The 20,657-nt window shown below is 34.6% G+C and overlaps 1 protein-coding gene across 1 annotated transcript; it reads right to left on the minus strand.

Annotated features, from left to right (window-relative positions):
- Positions 1 to 175: 175 nt before the first annotated feature.
- LOC110456692 (exportin-1-like) lies at positions 176 to 20,435 on the minus strand. The gene is made up of 23 exons (XM_021507574.1): positions 20,330 to 20,435; positions 17,804 to 17,956; positions 15,012 to 15,183; positions 14,540 to 14,646; positions 13,794 to 13,909; positions 13,095 to 13,209; positions 12,684 to 12,803; positions 10,160 to 10,214; positions 9,676 to 9,749; positions 9,331 to 9,489; positions 8,692 to 9,034; positions 8,221 to 8,324; positions 7,924 to 8,001; positions 7,490 to 7,646; positions 7,177 to 7,340; positions 6,610 to 6,849; positions 6,036 to 6,221; positions 5,724 to 5,846; positions 5,453 to 5,600; positions 4,837 to 5,064; positions 4,434 to 4,596; positions 3,971 to 4,067; positions 176 to 3,424 (listed from the first exon to the last, which is right to left on the minus strand). The coding sequence occupies exons 2-23, from the start codon at positions 17,933 to 17,935 to the stop codon at positions 3,278 to 3,280; spliced, it is 3,228 nt and encodes a 1,075-aa protein (XP_021363249.1). The 5' UTR covers positions 17,936 to 17,956; positions 20,330 to 20,435; the 3' UTR covers positions 176 to 3,277.
- Positions 20,436 to 20,657: the final 222 nt, after the last annotated feature.

Raw genomic sequence — 20,657 nt, forward strand, 5'->3', positions numbered from 1 at the left:
TGTTCTGGAGTTAGGATCCAGATAATTCAATTTTTATTAACAGTCACCTTGCCATCCAATGAATCATGCCCAAAATCAATAGGACCAAGTTTGAGCTTTGTGCAATCATTTGTTATGAAATGTAAAATGCTTATCATCATAACCCCCCCCCCCAAAAAGCACATAAAGCATTACACAGGAATTGACATTTTTATTTTTTTCACAATTGTTGAACATTTTATTTAAATGAAAAATTAAATTGTTAAACAATCACCTTTTAATTCAATTATGAACATGAAACATAAGATACATCATTGGCCATGTTGGAGCAAGGCTATACATTTTTAGAAACCTTGACTTACTAGTTAGAGAGGATTTTCCATCAAAATTAAGGTGAGGTAACAATGTTAATATGGTATGTATAGTAAAAGTTAGATTCTTTCAGAGCACAGCTAACCGGGTATTACTGTTTTAATTATTACTGTTGAAAACAGCATTGCGATGTTTGAAATATGCTGTACCTCCAAAATTCTTACTTAATTGCTTTTAGAAAATAATAAACCGCTCTGAAACAACCACCGACAGGCTATAACATTATACATGTTCTATCATGTTGTGATGCTGCAATATTGAATTTGACATGCACAAAAGAGCTAATCTGATCAAACTTTTGAACAATACCAATAAACATGTATACTGGTATATATTTAAGAAATGAAGGCATAGTAAGAACATATGAAAGAACTGCCATTATACTCTCAACTCATAGGTTAAATGCCAATATTGATTTAGGTCCATTAGGCCTGCATCGCTTTCTTGGTTTAATTCATTCTCAATGTAAAAAAATCTGTTTTAAGTTTAAAATCCTAATGGTCTAATTTTATACTTAACGACAGACACAGTGTCACAGCAAAAGTTCAGTTAAGCCTCTTGGTGAGCTAATAAAAATTATCATTAATTCTGAGAAATAATAAATGAATGAAATATAATGTCAAAAAAGTGCATTCGCTGGACTTAACAGGTGGATTTCAATAGTCACTTCACTGATACAAGCAACGAAAGACCAGTTTGAACGAAACACTACACAAGCAAGTTTTGATTTACATGGTCACATAATAAAATATATTACATTGCACACAAGTTAACAGCTCAATATTTCAATTTCAAAATTCAACAAGATTGAAAATACCCAGATCACTTGTAAATGGTTCTTACCTATAAAAGGAAAGTAAAAACAAAATTTTATTGTAGCTGTTCAAGATAAATGTTTATATAGTTGATAAAGCATGGATAACAACTTCTTGGCGTCAGATTCATGATACTAAATTTTCCTTAATTATTGTAACTTCCAAAACAGCATTTAAAAGTGGAACAGATTCAGTACTCATTACAACTTGACCAGTCACAATAGTGACAACAAACCATTGTATTGATACTTATTTTTGGTCATTGAAATATCTACCCAATCCCAGGACTCCAAAGAAACAACTTTTATTTGCGGTTATATTTCCTTACAATTTTTGCTATTGCAAATGTTTTTAATTCTATGGTTAGTCCCCCTACACAAAACCTAGATCCCAGAGTTCTGGAGCGAGATAGATGCTTTCTTGGAATAGTTAATTTTCGCATGTTTTGAGTAGTTATTGGATAATTAATCACCATTTTGACAGTATACAGATTTCATATCTGGACATTTCTGTTGTACGTTAAGGCATGAATATATACAAACAATAAATGAAAAACAGTCCTTTATGGTCTGTGGGTGTAGGGACCCCAATGTACACAGTACACAAATATAACCTACGTGTCAAATATTAATATTCTAGTAGCAATTATGCCATGATTGAGGCTATCACATGTGTTAAATACACCATCCAGTGTCAGTGATATAAGAGATACTAGGCCTAGGTAATGTGAAAACTTCACACTTAACTATTTTTCGGGAAATAAGTAGGATCAAAGTATGAAACAAGAGTATTGTGAACAATATATAAAATGCACAAGGCTGACGAATATGGATCCAGAAAGTATAGGGGCTTATTCATTTATGTGGACAAAATGGTCACTGTGGTGCATCTGTTTTTAAATGTGGTGTTTTAAAAATAAAGCCTGACAGACCTGCAAATGTAAGTGCAGGCCTTGAAAGTATTTGACAAGGCTAACCGGAAGGTAACATCAAATTACTAGGTCCGTCCCCATTTCATAAACAAACAACATTGGCCCAACTGCTAAATGAAAGCAGCCTATGTGTCTACCTCTCATCAAGTTCTACAATTTCACCAAGTTTGACTAAGATTAGGTTAGAAATAATGAAGTAATGAATCTACCTGTCAATCCAATGGAAATTTACCTTGAAAACCTCAAACTTTCATAAAAATTTGATGTGTCTACTTCAAACTAACAACTTCATGAAGTGTTAATCATCGATAAATCAGTTTGAAGCAATCAACCTTGTATGACTGGTATTAAATTACCTCTGATCAATTACCACAACCACAGGATCTAGATTATTAGCATCTAAAAGACATATCTGGTTGAGAAGGTCTTCACTGTATGGAGATAAGAACACTTAATGAGCCTTGTTCTGATTGAAGTAACATACGTATGCAATATGTGATTTGTGGCACGAAAAGTCATAAGATTTCAGTTGCGTAATCTATAAAACAAAACAAAATCAATGCTGCATATATTATACCAAAGTAATGCATCAGGAAATATGCACTTGGTAAAATATGGTTTAAACTATTTCTCACAAATCATCTGCTTCAGATACCATACATCACACACATTCTGTAAACACTCTCTCCCACGTTTCTGCACTTAAAAAAGCACTAAAGCAGAGGTGAGTACACCTTGCTTCACACATTGTCCCAGTACTAACACATCACCTTCTATGTGAAGAGACATTCGACCCTCCTTTACCAAAGTTTCACAAGTCATACTGGGTATGCTGTACTGATTGCAATACTCGTTTCTGCACTTGATTCAACCCCTTAATCTTAAGCGGTGAAAATGTTTGTGCCCAATAGTGATCGTTTACATGTCAGTTTTATGCCAAACATATCGAATTGAGAATTCGAAGATGGACATGTTTGTCAAACAGATCCTCAACATGGTACATCCTTTTAGTCGTGCGGCTGTCTGAAGGGCACCTGACCAGGGTTTCATTGTTGGATTATGTTTAATGTTCCACTTTGCGACTAAGCAGACGCTGGACAAATTCCCAATGGGAAGTGTTCCCTGTTCACGTCACAGCAGAGATTCAACAGAATTGGACCAGGTGTAATCCATGGCAGCCTTAATCCTGCATGTCTTCCTGAATCTCGTGAGGTCCTATGATACCCGGAACAGCCATCTGTACCTTTCGTTTCTCATCAGCTGCTTGTTTGATGGCGGCTTCTCGCTCCTCAAGGAATAAATCACTGTTGTCTTCACCAGCAAACTCCTGCAAGCGGTTATAATAGAATGTGAGTTTCAGGTCTGCAACTCTCAAGTACAAACACACTCAGTTTGAATTCTTACTTAAAATTCAACCTGTGTCCCCTGGCAAGGGACACCAATAAACATCAAAATTTATATTAACCAAATTCAGTCTTTTACAAACTTAATACTTAGGCATCTGGGATACATTATGTTTAAGTCGAATAGTACAGAGCAATCAATGCCAAACTAGTATTTTAACAATCAACATCTGATATAATCTATCTATAACATTACACTGTACACACCAGTTCCCATTTATTTACTCATTACAAAAACAATTACATAAAATTAATCTTGTTATCAAGCATGAATTCTGTGCTCAAAGCAACTTCCTAGCCACTCTCTGAAATCATGTGACAAAGTCACTTCAGACTTCTTCCAAATCAATGAACAATGTGAGAACTAGAAACATTTATGAGTTTGGCTTGAACACATTATCTGCGGAATCTGAGAATGGAATCACAAATGCAGCACCATTAAACTTATAAATGCAAACACTCAAACATACCCTGATCTGCACAAGGAAATCTCGGACATGCTCCTTGAAGGCTGGGATATCTCTGTCAAAGCTGAACGCACCCTCGATAAACACTCGGATTTGTGGCCTGTAAACAAACAAACACAATTAATACAATGTACTTTGAAACAGATGTTACAAACAATTGCCTTTTGTCAACATGATCATTAGCTCTGTCATTGGTGGGACTAGTCAATCCCCTGAATAGCAGCTCCTATAATTGGGGCTTCCTAAATAGTGGCTTCTATAGTATTTACAGACCCCGAATCATTAGATCCTAAAGTACTTATTAACTCCCGATATCAATACTTCCAATAGAAATTACTGACCCTTGATTAGTAACTCTTGAAAGTACTTCATGGACCCCTGATCAATATTTCCAAAAGTACTTATTAATTTTATGACTGGTAGCTCTCGAAGTAGTCAGACTGATGGTAGCTCTTGTAGTACTTACTCATTGAGATGAGGAAAAGCTGCTTTTAGAAGGTTGAGGAGGAACTGCTGTATGTATTGGACATTTTGTGATGATGATGAGTTTGAACCAAGGGCCACTGTGACCTTCCCCGTCTCCACCAAAACAAACATGTAGGCTAAAATTGTGGCTTGTGTTGTCAGACCTACAACAAACAAATATTCACATTGCACAAAAACGGGAAAATACGAGAAATGACTGCAATGAAACGAAGAAGAATGAATATTTTATAGATAAATGTTGACTCCATATCACATTTTCATAGTCAGTCCAGCTATTGAAGTGTGTTAAGTTTCCATTACACGTATAGTTACTATCAAATATATCCAGAATCTGATATGCAGAATATGAGAACTTGGGTAGTACCTGGTAACATTAGATTTACCTGCTGTGTGAGAGCTGTCTGTCACAACAGAAAACACATGCTGTAAGATGTCTGTAAAATAGGTCTGATAGAAGCTCTGGGCTGCAGTCTCCTCGTTGGCTATATTCTGTAGCAACACATACAGGATGTCTAGTCCAGTGTCCGCCACGTTCCTCATGGTGTGTTTAAAAGCCCAAATTATAGAATCCAATACCAACTTGAATTGTGCTGGTGGGATGTTCAAGAAAGCTGGAATAGAGGTTGCAAACTTTCATTAGTCTGTGTATTAAAGACACACATGTTAGATTAATACTTATAGTAATACTACAGTATCTTTAAGTCGATAAAGTATTAAGTGGTTAAGTTTTGTTATAGCAACCTTATTGAGGAAAATATTGTTTTTGAAAGTTGCTTTTTATCAAAAGGAAGTCTTTCCAACCGTAAAAATATTCCCATGATAACTGCTGTAAAATACAGACATTTCATAAGTGCTAATCAGACGTTCTTACCCTCATAGCACATCATTAAAGACTTTAATACCAGTTATACCGTTTTTCTTGTGATTACAAGTAAAATTTCTTACAATTATTGAAGGAACACTGTTTATAACGAGTAAAGTTTAGATAAATTGTCAAACCTTGGAAGCAGTGCGAGTTGACAGCTTGCAAGAGCAGGAAGAAGTTTGTTCTGTGCTCTGGGAACTCCTCAAAGTCCTTATTGATCATATCCAATGTACACTCAAACACAGCATCAAAGATCTGGGGGATGTCCTTTGTAATGTGGTTCTGTGGAAAAAAACAGTTCATTTTTTTAATTAAAACAACGGTTTGACATGTTTATCACTTCTGATGTAAATAGACAAATTGGACTCCAGTCTAGAACACTGAAATTTAATTCCAGATACTCACTTCCAATCTGTTGACAATGGTTGCCATTGTGCTGAGCACCTCAGGTTCTCTGGCAGCTGGAACATTTCTTTGGTAGTCAAGTAACACAGCGTCCAATAAAGGTGGAATGAAGTTCTCAGCAACCTGCACAAAGGAATGAATTTGCCCCGTTACAGACGTAGACTGAACCTACTTAATGGTTTCTCAAGATTCACAAACTCAAAAAATTACTGTCCATCTGCGTGTCAAGTTTACAATTATCAAGTCCCTATTTTGTTTCATGAAATTCAAAAGGTAACAAAACTGCTATTACTTAAGATTGATGGTACTTACCATGGCAGGATCATTGGAGCGACTGACCCATCCTGATATCAACTTGAGTGTTTCTTTCTTGACTGTCCTCATGCTCCTGATAAGGGGCTGTTTGGTGACGCTCTCCCCGTTGGTAGCTATAGCACTGCTGATATTCTCACTCATGACCTTGTACACATTGAGCATGTCCAGATAGATCCTCCCCAACTATACAGAAAATAGAAAGTATCATAAGCATGGTACTGGTTTTGTAACATACCAGCACAAAAACAAGAACATTTGAAAAGCAATTAATTTATGGAACAGTGGACTACTACAGAAAAAAGAGGAAGTAAAGATCCTTAAATAGATGTAACAGGTGGGGTTTTTATGGTAACAAGAACCAAGAATGAAATTCGTCTAATCTAAATACTGTTCATTCACAATTTCCTTAATTTAATTATGCAAGGACAAGTTATATGAAAGGTCAAGATAACTTGCGATGGTTGCTATCTTGCAATTTGAAAGATGTTAAAGTGATTATAAGTATACAGCACATGTTAAAACTGGATATTTGGAAAGTAACTTCCTCAAAAAGGAGAATACTGTGACTCACCTGTACAACATAGGGGTGGCCCAATGCCTTGCAGGCTCTGACATTAGTTTTCAGGATGTTTCCAAGTTGTTTTACAGCATCAGCATCCTTGAGCACTTCAACATTCTGTGTAGCTTGGTTGATGATTCCGTCCCATACTTGGTTTGGCAGTAGCATGTACCTCTCAATAAGATGTTCTTGGGCCACCTGGTCAGTCTGTGCACTGATCATTAACCCAACTGCCTCGTAAAATGTATGTACCTAGAAATGCAACAATTATTGGTGGAATTTGTAAAACATTTGGATTTGCCAAGTCTCAAAATGTCAACATGGTTTTTATTTATCCCTTCGTCTATGTAATGGTTCTATGTTTATTTCCTAGGAACAGTTAATAGCAGAGACATTGAATGTACCTATATCTTGATATTAAACTGTAATTATGTAACATACATCTGTTCTACTGTCTATTCAATCATTCAGCACCAGGTAATTTACATTTAGCTATAATAATGTACTTTAAATCAAGAATGTTAGCAGTGACTGTGTACAACATGAGCTCATCCATATCAGCATTGATTTCCTATTTACCTGCTGCGGCTGTAGATCACAGATAATAGTGTTGATGCCATTTAAGATTTCTTCAATGAAAGGCATGACCTCGCCCACTTGCACTTGCACAAAGTGACGACGACATTTCTGTGCTATCTTGATAAATGTGTCGCAGGCCATATCTTGTACACCATCATGAGTTTCTGAAATAGTAAACCACATCATTTTATAAAAACATATTTCAAATTTCTTTCTCCCTTTAAAAATAAATAAATAAAAATTGCATACATGCTTTTCGTTATTAACATTTTCCTCGTTTGACTTTCACATTAATAGCGGTCAAAATACTTACCATGCATAAATTCAAACAATTTGTTGACAACTGTTTTGAGAAACTTCCAATGAGCCCGGAGAAAGCGTGGGTACTGCCCTACTACGTACATGATGTTGGACGCTATGATGGCTTTGTTGTCCTTCCCTCTCTTCTGCTCACATAACCCTAACAAGTCCTGAAGAATAGTATTTGCATTAAGATATAATGCAAAAACAAACATTTTAGCTCTAACTTGTCCTTGAGACCATGGTTAATGAAACTAAATAAGCGACAGTTGCAAGTAATACAGTACATACCTGGAAAATATACAATGCAGAAATGAAAATTAATTAAATTTTCAAAATTATTTCAAAATTGAATTCAATCAACATTGCATCTCGTAAATTTTCTTTTAGTTAACAAGAGAAATGGATCAACCTGTTAATTCAAATTTCTTTTCCTTAACAACTCACCTTTATCACAATCACCAAGAACCTCTTTTCATCATCTTCATGCATTGCACCACTGATTGACCCAATAGCCCAGCATAGCTGTTAAAAATATTGTAAAAGGTTGAGGGCTTTTGGTTTTAATTAACAGCAAACAGATGTCTTACACAGAAGACTGGTTTGAAGCAGCAAATTCGAAAAGTTCAAAAAAAGAAGGAGACATTAAAAGTTTTAAGGAAAAAAAAACAAAAGGACAAAAAAAGCAAGGGGTGTTAAAATTAGCCAACAAGTTGAATTCCACAAAATCTAATAGATACATACTGTATTAAGATTTTTCCATGACCATTCAGTGCCATTCACTTGATTGTGTAGTTTTTCAGTCATAATGGATTCAGTGTCTGCACAATCCAAATGTGTTAGATAGACTGAAAATAAGAACATTCAATTGAAATGACATGTCCATTCCTTTATGACAACAATGCCTAGCAAAAACACTTTCAGTTGCTTACTAATCAGAATAGTAAAATTTCAAATTTTAGTGAAATCCTGCAGGCCAACAAAAGTGATTTAAAGTTTCTATATATTTATTTCCACTAGTGTTGACATTACAATTTCTAGCCCCAGGTATCTGGTTAGTGGAATGGTACACCCTTGTTCACTTCCCAAGTAACTGATTCCTTTAACAACTTAATCTAAGTTCACCCAAAATCGTTATCTGGGAGCAAATTACATGTAGTTACCATGAACCAAATATTTTGAACAACATCATTGTAGTGGGAACAAAGTATTTACCAAGTGTCTCCCTCATGTTCTTGTATAAATTTATTGAGTCTGTATCCTTCATGAATTCCCTAACAACCTCTCCTTGTTCATTTTCCACAACCAGCACCTCTTCAGGTTTTGCCATTCTAGAGATCATCACTCTCCGCACTCGTGATAACACAGGGTTGTACAGCTGTCGTCGGGCAGGCAGCTCATTATGGTGAGACTTGCCCAGGAGAAGAGGAGAGGAACTTGTGGCAGAAAAGGGACTCTCCCTGTAAATGTCTGCTGCCAGGCTATTCCAATACTCGAGACAGATTTTGAAAATCTCCACTTCTTCAACTTCTGATATCAGGATAAGGTAATTAAGTGCCTGAAAAAAATTAATTAAAAAATCTAAAAATATCTCTCTTCATTTTTGTGTGTTTAAGTTATGTTGTTGCATCGCAGGTAATATAAAAAGAGCATAAAGATCGACAGTGAAAGTTAGTAAAAAGAAATGGAAAGAAAAGGGGAGCAGAAAAATGTTGGTCATCCCTTTAAAAGATCTATACAAGAGTCATTCTGCATTTGTGAAGAAAATTTCATAAATGTTGCTAAATGGATCAAATTATTTTTAGAGTGACATTTTTACATATTATTTATTTCATAAAAAAACTTGGACCTTACCTCCAGTAACGTTTCATGATTCTCCTGTTTTCTCTCTATTAATGTACTATGTTCCTTCAAATAAGAACACAGGAAAAGACTGAGATTTTGTATGAAGTTTTGTTCGTCATCTGTTCCACTCTGGTAAGCTTCTCTCAAGTTAGTTTGTAGTGGAAGCATCTGCAAACAGCACAAAACAACAAAATTAATTCTAATTCACAAAACAATCTATAATATCATAAAACACATCACCCAATTATCTTGATTTTAAAATCTGTTTAACATACTATTTATATAAACTGGATGTATGTGGGGTCACAAAAAGGTACCAGATTTATTTATTCCTTGAATCTAAACAAGTTTTACCTGTTTCAGTTGCCCCATTCCTAAATTGAAGAGAAGTAAAAATTGGTCATCGTACTGCGATACTTGAACAGCAGCTGGAATGAAAATTTAGTTGTTAACAATAATAGTCAACATCAAATATTACCAATTTTATGATGAATGATCTGACAGGTATGTTTAAGATTTTGAACCTGAATGCGAGACATTACAATTTACATTCCATATGGTACATGCAACAACTAACACATCTTTCTTTTGATCTTTCAATTAAGACTTACATTTTTAGGTTATTAAAGGAAAGAACATTGCCATGGAAGCAGTTCATGTTGAAGTTGTCTAAAGACCATTTAGTTTATCAACACATTAACTAGCCCATGGCATGATTGAAAATTTGGACCTATATATTTTCATTAAACATATTTAAGTACTGGAATATACTGATACCAGTGTAAGATCTGTGGATCAGAGAGACGGCGTGACATTGATCCCTACAGGAGTTACTCACCTATTTCTGTGAGACACTTCAGTGTGACATTCCTGAACATTGGAACATTCAAAAACTGTAATGTAAAAACAGCAAATATAAGACTGGAATTCACACAATGTGGACAAATATATTTATTTAATAAATGAAAAATATAATGGTTAGTTTCTCACGCACCACTGCATCTAATTTATGTCCTGAAGGATTCTACTAATAAATATCCACAACAACAACCAACGGTGATTTACAGCAATTAATTACTGTTTGAAGCCAGAATCAATTCACATACTTTGAAGTTTGAAAATGATAAAATCTGTTGTCGGATTTATGTTTTTAAATGTTTTTAAATAAAAGTGTAAAAGCTTTTAGGGCATACACATTAATATGTCATCAGTTAAATGCAAAATACAAAAAAAAAAAAAAAAAAAAAAAAAAAGGCCCCCCANCAGGCCTGCCTGTCTCATAACTTTTTGCAAAAAATGGACAGAGAAACTAAGAATTAATATTTTTGCCTACAAATAACATCATTGATTATATTGCATAAAAAAATGCAAAAGTTAAATAAAAAACAGAACAGTTTAATCACAAATATTATATATATAACATGTTGCATGAATTATTGTATTTTGTAATCATATGCTGCAGTGTTACAAGAATATTTGAATTAAATTTAGTCTTATAGCATCTGTAACAGTGGGGATAGTACTGCTAAGTGTCTCATGTTCAAGTGAGATATTTTAATAATTGATAATAGCTATTCCTTATACATATATTGGGATAAACCCAACCTACAGATGCGGAAATAAGATTTCTTATGTTTAAGGTCACGTACAGTGAAAATCACTTAAATTTGACACCATGTGTCATATCATGCTCATAAATAGAACTAAACTTTAACCCTTTCACCACTATAGACCATAATGGAACTATCCAGATCAATGCATAGTAGAGTTTATTAAAGTTACATAGGGGTGAAAGGGTTAAGTGAAGTTCCAGTGTATTCTGTCTACTGTGATGTACAGAAAGTATACAACTGTGTGTAACATTTAGGCGCAAAAAGAATAATGTGAATTGAAGACTTGCAGTCATTTTCAAATACTTGCAAGGGAACCAAATGCAGTATGTGATTTTAAAATAAAATGTACCATGCTGTGCATCAAAGGTAATATAGTGGGACTTGTCATTTTCTTCAGCCATTAATTGCAATGTTTTTTTTTCTTCAGCTATTAATTGCATGGGGTTTCTATTTACTATGGGTCTGGATGGAATCCATTGTAACCATATCATTTATCATGAATTTTCTTTAAATTATTTAGAAGCAAGTTTTCTACCACCCTACCAAATACCTAGAGGCCAGGACTCGCACCAGAGCATGAATTGGTTTGGTGGCCTTCCTGGAAATATACCATCATGTCAAATAACTTGACAGAAAACAAAAGATACATGCCCAGATATACAGTTAACACTTGGAAATAACACATCCAGCAGTTATTGATTGTAAACTTGGTCATTCTTATTATCAAATACCCATTGACCCAGATGGCAAGATAGCTAGGAGAGGACTTATATAGGCATAGCCTGTTGTCCAATCCTTTTGATTTTTCAATAAAATTTACTGAAATGATAGCATTTTGATAATATGCAATTCACCCCCCATTCAAGGTGCTGATACATGCAATAAGTTTCAGGTAATTGATGATTACCTTTGAAATAAAAAATGTTCTTTAACTTATTTGTTATAAACAAAAACTGTCACATGCAATATTTACAAACTGGTTTATCTTCACCTTCTATCACATCTTTCATCTTTTTAAAATATTCTCTCATTTGGGGAAGCAGGTTTGTTTGGTTTCCGCTGTGTTATAAAAACCTTTTCTCACCAAAGGGTGTGTAATGCCCTTTTATAGTTCATACAAACTTTAACAAGCAATTTTCCTATACTTTCTTGCAGTTTTCAAAGTCAAAATTATTTCAGGAAGGGGTAAAGATTTTCTGCTTTCAGTATACATATTCTGTTACACTGACTTCAATTCCAGCACTTATTGCGTGTATGAACTATGCAGGGGTCGACACTAACACCTGTCCATTAGTCCTGGACTAGTAGATTTCAGGAAGGACAAGTTAATCACCTAACGTAACTGGTCCTTTGGACTTGTGAGAAATATGATTATAAAATAAGAATATTCCTTTCAAAATTTAGAAAACTGCTTGAAATAAGATAAATTACATGATAATTGTCAACATTTTCCCCAAAACCTTTACCATTTTAATATGGCAGTTGTTATTTTAAGTCCCCTGCAGTCAATTGCTTTTGATTCCTTAAGGAAATCTTGGACTAATTACATTGATGAAGGACTAGTAAATTATCTAATCAACTAGCCCTGTGGACTACCAAGCAAAAACAGTTAGTGTCTAACCCTGCTATGTCCTTATTGGGATAGTTATTATTCATATGCAATATACTGAATCACATTTTATACTGCTTCAAAGCTTGTTAATGATGATGTGAAGCTAAAAACTAAAAGCAATGAAAGATTATATATACCTTGTAAATCAGTGTACTGATCAATTTTGTTTCAAAAATATATCCAAGTGGGATCCAGTTGAGAAATCGCAGTAACGTTTCCAGTGTTGCACCAACCAGAGGTGCATTTTGAGAATTATCCTGAAAGAAAAGTCAGCAAAATTTTATCTAAATGCTGTAGGACATTCAATGAATGGTCACATCTTTTACACATTCATGTACAAGTTTAGCAATATAACTAATGAATTTTAAAATGTCTCTTCAAGAATATGAGGGCATTGTGACTTGCTTAAAATATATACAACAATTATTAATATGAAGCATCTGTAACTTTTAACCCTTTAAAAGCTTACAATGGTTTGTACTGCCCACTCAATTTTGGTATGGCAGCCTTATTTTAAATCTTAAAGCTTTCAGAAACTGGGTACTTACCATAACAAACTGACAAAGTTGAAAGATCTGTGAGAACTCGGAACACATACTATCCTTCAAATGTTTAGCTTTGGCTTGTGTCATTTGGCCGCTGCTGAAGTCAAACACTTCTTCACTACAACAAAATACAGAAGATTCTTATTATGTCAGTCTTCAACATTCGCACAATGGTAATTCAGGTAAATACATAAGATGCAGACAAAAATGGACAGGGACAGCATTCCTTTAACCCTTTCACCACTGTAGACCATAAAAGACTCATCCAGATCAATGCATGGTAGAGTCTACTAAAGTTACATTGGGGTGAAAGGGTTAAGAACTAGTGATCAAGCATACACAACTCAATGCACAAAAATGTCTTCTTTCCAACATCATATTTAGGGCTTTACCGTAACTTACCTCATAGGGAGGCGGGATGCACCTGCATTTTTATATTATGGGTGGAGGGGTTAAAACCAGATCTGCTGACCATTCCTTATATTAAATCTTTTTCAAGATTTTAACGGGTGTTGGGGACTCTGAAAAAAAGTAACCCCCCCCCATGGTTAATTCTGGAACAGCCCTTACAAAGATCTCATTGAAGAGGTAATTTTCTAAATATCCACACCGAAAAATTCATGCAGAGCTCTTTGATCGTCTTGAGTTGTTTCTGTTTTCAATTTGTACCCTAATATAAGCCCCATAAGTATTCATACAAACCTTAAAAGCTTCAGGATGATCATGTTGTTCTGACAAAGCGACTCATTTGTTTTGCTAGCACCAACAATATCACAAATGAATGACGGCCAGTTCCGTGGCCATTCATATTTTAGAATCTGGTAAGAAACATAACAACAATTAGAATACATTGTAAACAGTGTTCTCCATGAGCTAGGGAATAGTTTATCAATTATAAAATAGAAGTAGTCACTTCCATGCCAGGTAATGATGGTCATGAAATGGTTTCAGTGATACTGGTGAAGCTGGTGAAAACAGTAGGGTACCCATTGAACTGTTGAGTTGTGCCATTTGTTATCAAGAGCACTGAAGCATAAAAATATAAGGACTCCATTCATTAATGAGATCATACTGCGTAGCTATTATCCGATAGATTATAAGTCTCTGTCTTTAGCAAACAAAACTACTGCTAAGGTATTTGCAAACAGTGGTAATCCAGTGTTGGTTTGTTTATTTCATGACTTTCCTAAAAGTTGTAAGTGATCTTGAGACCTGACCACATCACCCTGGATTGGCCTGGAATCTAAACTGTTTGAGGTATTTTTAGACCTAACAATAGTATTAAGTTTTATGAAAAGGTGTAAATACAACAGACAAGATGAGAACATATGTAGATAAGGGCAGAGCCCTATAACCAAGTGACAACATTTTTGCAAGGGGATTACAGTGATAAATATAGGATTCACTTTATACAGGGTCAAATGAAAATTAGTTTATTTACTACTTACTTGTACAAGGATCATGTTAAGTTTTCCAATGTAGACCTTTTCTTGTTCTAACATGGTAGCATCCGATGATGTTTTGATTATCAATCCAACAATATATTTCTTTATACCTAAAAAAACAAGATTTGAAATTTGTTTGATGTTTTTAATGCTCAATCGGCACAAAAAAGGAAACTTTGAACCAAATAAGTATACATGTATAAACATTTTACTGACTTATGCAACATATAAAATTAAACTAAAATGAAGTAAAAACGTAACAATTTTATGCACATTTATAGATGTGTGAAGTATCTTTTGAAAATGAGAAATATTGTCTTCATTTTAGAAATTTGAGATCTTAAATGATTACTTTAAAGCCAAATAGGAAACAAATCGTAGTAAAGACTTAAATTAAAACATACTCTATAGAGAATGTCAATAAATCACAATTCTACATTACACTTGAAGTTTTGAAAATCAAGAGAGTACAAACCTTCACACTGTGGTCTCGGTAAGACTTTCCATCTAGTTTTGATGACATTTTCTAATATTTGAAGAGCATAATACTTTGTCTGTTGATTGCTGGAGTATTCTAATATGGTGTCTACCCTCGTCCATGCATCAGGATGTTCTTTCAGTGTAGTAAGTACCTCTTGTGCCATGCGCTGTGAAACCATAACATAATCACATGTTTTTAGAACAAGACAGTTGACAGGACTTTGATCTTCTCGACTGGATAATTTGGATCAAGCTGAAGAAATCTACCCAGTAATGTGAGAGACCCACAGGAAAGATTGACATTTAATTTTTATAACTTGAGATCATCATGGGCTAAGAATCATGCCATCACCAGTTAGGTTGAAGCATGTCCAGTAGTTTGGGAGGAGATGTCATTTAATAAATTAAACCATTCTGAACCCTTTTGACCCCATCCCTCAGTTCTCAAAGAGGGTATTTGTGTAATTGATGCCATTATGTTTTATTTAATTGGTGTCATTATGGTTTTTTTAATTTATATAATTTTGTTTTATTTGAAGTCATTTAGCCAATATCTCTAGGGATGTCACGGTTAACCGCGGTTCAGTTCATAATTTCAGTTCTGTACAAGAGGCCCAATGGGCCTGCATCGCTCACCTGTTATTAATCTAACACTTGTAATCTTAAGATTTCATAAGAACCTATTAAAAAATTTAAACATATGACGCCTCTGACCTTGATTGTCGAACAAGGACATTAAGTTGAAAGTGGATCAAGGTCATTTATTTGAACTAACATGGTAATCCTTCATCCCAGCATGCTACAGGCCCAATATCAGTTCCCTGGGCCTTTTGGTTATTGACAAGAAGTTGTTTGAAGATTTTAAGACATCTGACCCCAGTGACCTTGAAAGTGGGTCAATGTCATTCATTTAACCAAAATTGGTAGCCCTTCGTCCCAGCATGCTACAGGCCCAATATCAGTACCCTGGGCCTTTTGGCTATTGAGAAGAAGTTGTTTAAAGTTTTTAACATATTTGACCCCTGTGACCTTGAATATAATTGAAGGTCATTCATTTGAACAAACTTGGTAGCCTTTCACCCAAGCATGCTACTGGCCAAATATCATTACCCTGGGCATTTTGGTTATTCAGAAGAAGTTGCTTAAAGTTTTTTTTAATACAATTGACCCCTGTGACCTTGAATATGGGTGAAGTCATTTATTTGAACAAACTTTGTAGCACTTCATCTCAGCTTGCTACTGGCTAAATATCATCACCCTGAGCCTTTTGGTTATTCAGAAGAAGTTGTTGAAATTTTTTAAACATATTTGATCCCTGTGACCTTGAATATGGGTGAAGTCATTTATTTGAACAAACATTATAGCCCTTCATCTCAGCTTGCTACTGGCCAAATATCATCACCCTGGGCATTTTGGTTATTGAGAAGAAGATGTTTAAAGTTTTTGACATATTTGACCCCTGTGACCTTGAATATGGGTGACGGTCATTCATTTGAACAAACTTTGTAGCACTTCATCTCAGCTTGCTACTGGCTAAATATCATCACCCTGAGCCTTTTGGTTATTCAGAAGAAGTTGTTGAAATTTTTTAAACATATTTGATCCCTGTGACCTTGAATATGGGTGAAGTCATTTATTTGAACAAACATTATAGCCCTTCATCTCAGCTTGCTACTGGCCAAATATCATCACCCTGGGCATTTTGGTTATTCAGTAGAAGTTGTTTAAAGTGTTAAACATATTTGACCCCTGTGACCTTGAAAGTTGGTCAAGGTCATTCATTTAAACTAACTTTGTAGCCCTTTATCTCAGCATGCTACTGGCCAAATATCTTCTCCCTGGGCATTTTGGTTATTGAGAAGAAGTTGTTTAAAGTTTTTTTTAATACAATTGACCCCTGTGACCTTGAAAGTTGGTCAAGGTCGTTCAGTTGAACAAACTTGATAGTCCTTCATCCCAGCATGCTACAGGCCCAATTTCAGTACCCTGGCCCTTTTGCTTATTGAAAAGACGTCGCTTGAAGATTTTACGACATTTGACCCCTGTGACCTTGAAAATAGGTGAAGGTCTTTTGGATGAACAAACTTTGTAGACCTTCATCCAAGTTTGCTTCTGGCCAAATATTGACACCCTAGGCCTTTCGGTTATTAAGAAGAAGTCGTTTAAAGAAAAATATTGATGCCGGACGATGGACGGACGACGGACGCCGCGCCATGGCATAAGCTCACTTGGCACTTCGTGCCAGGTGAGCTAATAAGTGGGTCATAGTTGTTTGGTAGCAGCAAATGCGTGTATTATTTGTGTCATATCTCGATCGATACACACCCCTGACTCCATAGTCATGCAACCGCAATAATAAGTATGACTGTGTTTTTTAGGATTGTTTGAAATGGCAGCTTCGACTTGGATTTTCTCGTCGCAGGCGGTCTTGTGCACAAGACGGTAACTGAACACTGGATATATGTATAAACACAAATTAAACACTTCTTGGGATTTACCTCTTCAATCAATGTCGGCCTATATTATAAATCTAATATAACTTTGAAATCAGCAGCTACGAAAGAAAATGGATTAAACACATGGACCCAGTGCAGAAAACATGACAACACGAGGCCTTTGCTTTGAAAAAGTTTTTCACATGACTTTAACCCGATTTCGTTACAACGTTATATTATGTACGATATGGACGGACAAATAACCGAAAACCGACAACAAAAATGATAACCGAACGGAAAAATTCCTGAACCGTGACATCCCTAAATATTTCCTATGACTTTTCAATCATACCTGTTGTCCATCGCCTGTATACATCATAGCAACAATGTTGTCCAGGAGATTTATGTCCAGCTTCTGGTTAAAATCCAGAAGTTTGGCAGCTTCCTCTGGGAGGTTAGCCATACTCATACTTATTGGTGGCATGAATTATTTTGGAGAAGAGGCCTGAAAAATAGACAAATATTTAAGTGAAATAACATGGGCAAAATGATATAGCTATATAATTACTAATTAGTGTTTCCCCTGATGAACCTCTAAAGAGGTGAAAGTGCTAGGGAGATACTTTTATATAATACACAAGATTGCTGTATTAATTTTTACAATATACATTACTAACTTTGTTTTCAGACAATGGAAATGGAATGTTGTGACCTTTGATATTGTTTTTCGTACAAACCAGAAAGAATTAATTAAGTTGCATAAAACAAACTCAACAAGTATTTTTTTTATTGAAGTAGAATAGATAGTGCCTTAACTTTAGAGTTTCTCCTGTTGACAAATCTCGGATTTCAATTTTATTGGTTACTTTAAAATTTAATATGTTTTAGGAGGTATTTCATGATACAATGTATCTGAATTCTTTTAACATCAGATGGAACAAATACTAGGGGAAATTCATTTTTTTAGTAGACCTGTAGACAATCAACATGAAAACCCCCCAGACCTGTTGGGAATCATTTGCTTCATTGACCAACTTCACGTTATTTTATATGTGTATGATACAATGATAAGTATGCTAGGACTAAGGAGTGAAGAATATTTCATTAGGTCTTAAATGAAACCCACAGCGTCATGCCAAAAGTATATACGATTTACCAGGATATTCATGCATCTTATCTTTATCATTGAATTTTCCTGGAGCTAATTATTTCGCCACTAAAATTAAATTAGACAATCTGATAGAGAATTAATTAATGTTTAACCGACAATGTTTTGATTTTTGTGGAATGATTTGCAAAATTTGTAGAGTTATTTGCATTGTTGTTTTTGTAAGACAAAGAACAAAATGGCACAGTTAAATTGATCTCATCTTAATTGAATAACTTGTTATACCTTAAAAACCAGTCAACAAATATATGTAAATAATTTCAGATTATTATAAAAAGGTATCTTTCAGTATGTGAAACTTTGTTTCAATATTGCTAAAGTAAGCTCTACAAAATTTTAATAAAAAAGGGAAAAAAATCATGAAACCGAGGGGACTTTTGACATGATATTCGACTATACTTAGACATATTATTGTTTATGGTGCATTACAGGTCCAGTACACTCTGCCGATTGAGCTATATAGCTATAAAGACCTATATAGCTATATAGACCTATACATTATAGCTGTATTGAGCTATATTTTCTCAGATTTCAATTTTCATTAAATTAAAGCAAAGTCGCATCAAACAATAAGGTTTATGGTAATGTTGACTACAAAAAGCATACAGTTAGATGTTTATTTTCATTTTTCATAAATGTAAAATTTCCGATTTTTTTACATCATTATTTTTTAAAAAGAATACATATATTTAATGTCTTTTGTTATCCACCTAATGATACAATCTCCTTTTAAAAGCGACTTTGTTTGGTTTTCCTTAAAAAAGAAAATTACTTGAAAATAGCTCAAAAGACCTATTTCAGATAGGTCAATAGAGCTATTATAGGTCTTTACAGCTATATAGCTCAATCGGCAGAGTGTACTGGACCTGCATTAGAAATCCCAAGACATAGAAAATGTTAAGAAAAAAATTCAAGCTAAAATTGTTTCAATTTGTCACAAACAAATATAAAGCAATTTTGAATAGGACTATTTATAGTAAAGTGAAAGTTGATGAAGAGCATTCAACCATAACATAATAAAGGAATATTCCCGAAAAATTCGAAACAGTATCAGAAAGTCGATGTCAGCCAATAACTTTCGACACTCTGCAATTTCCTATAATATGTGATCATGTTGTACCTGGTAAAAACCAGAATATTCCAGTTTAACTGAAACTTGAGTAGGATGCCATGTATAAGCCTATGGCATCCTACTCTACGGCATGAAACCAGTAAACGTCATTTTCATATCAACTAAATGTGTTGTTGGCTAGTGTTGTCAGTTAAACAAATTGTATAAAAAGTGTTGGCTGTCTACATCCACATTTATTTTCATGGGTAGGCCTAAACTGCAATTAGTATTTCGCTGACGAGTCCCGACTGCCAGTAATATTACTATAAGTTTATTTAATGAAACAAGAAGCATGACAGAAATAATAATAATTCGAAGAAAACGTAAATTATTTTTTTAGTGCGTATTGATTAGCATAAGTTGATATCTATAAATAAACCCAATGGAAAATTCCAATCACCCGCCTAAGTTTAAAAGTCGGTCAATATCCAATGACAGTGAGCGCATGTAAACTTCCGTTATATCTTATGTTGTGATGTCAAAATGGCGGCGCCCATGAGGGAAACAGTGAGACAAATTTAGTGACTTATGGTTAATTACAAAATTGACAATAACAGTTCTCAATGCATTGAAATAAATGGTAAAATTCAACAAAATACCTGTTTCATGTCTACGCCAAACTCCCACCTTCCTTGCAATGAAAGGCATTAAACTTTCTGTAACCGGTTCAAACTGGAACATGTCGGTCTGTTCGGATGTCTTCGGTTTTTGACGAGTAAGAACATTCTTGTTATTTTCAATTAAGGTAATAATAAAATTACCATTTATTTTTTATACAACAACAGAAGTGTAAGTGATTAAGAAATCATAAAAAATATGGACAAAATAAAAAAATCTTTGAAAATTTATTTCCGACTGTGATGTAGGCGTGGTTGTTTTCTTTGTCATCTGCTTTTTGATTGGTTATCGTGTTTGGATGCTGAAATT

Source organism: Mizuhopecten yessoensis, unplaced genomic scaffold, assembly GCF_002113885.1.
Source record: "Mizuhopecten yessoensis strain PY_sf001 unplaced genomic scaffold, ASM211388v2 scaffold8833, whole genome shotgun sequence".
Classification (NCBI taxonomy): Eukaryota; Metazoa; Mollusca; class Bivalvia; order Pectinida; family Pectinidae; genus Mizuhopecten; species Mizuhopecten yessoensis.

What these genes read in the sequence shown, in the direction of transcription:
- LOC110456692 (XM_021507574.1), bottom strand. Translation starts at nt 17,935, where the DNA reads ATGCCACCAATAAGTATGAGTATGGCTAACCTCCCAGAGGAAGCTGCC. An exon ending in GCTCCAATGATCCTGCCATG is followed by an intron (nt 5,847 to 6,035) that starts GTAAGTACCATC and finishes TCCTTTGTGCAG; the next exon opens with GTTGCTGAGAACTTCATTCC. An exon ending in AGACAGCTCTCACACAGCAG is followed by an intron (nt 4,597 to 4,836) that starts GTAAATCTAATG and finishes TGTTTGTTGTAG; the next exon opens with GTCTGACAACACAAGCCACA.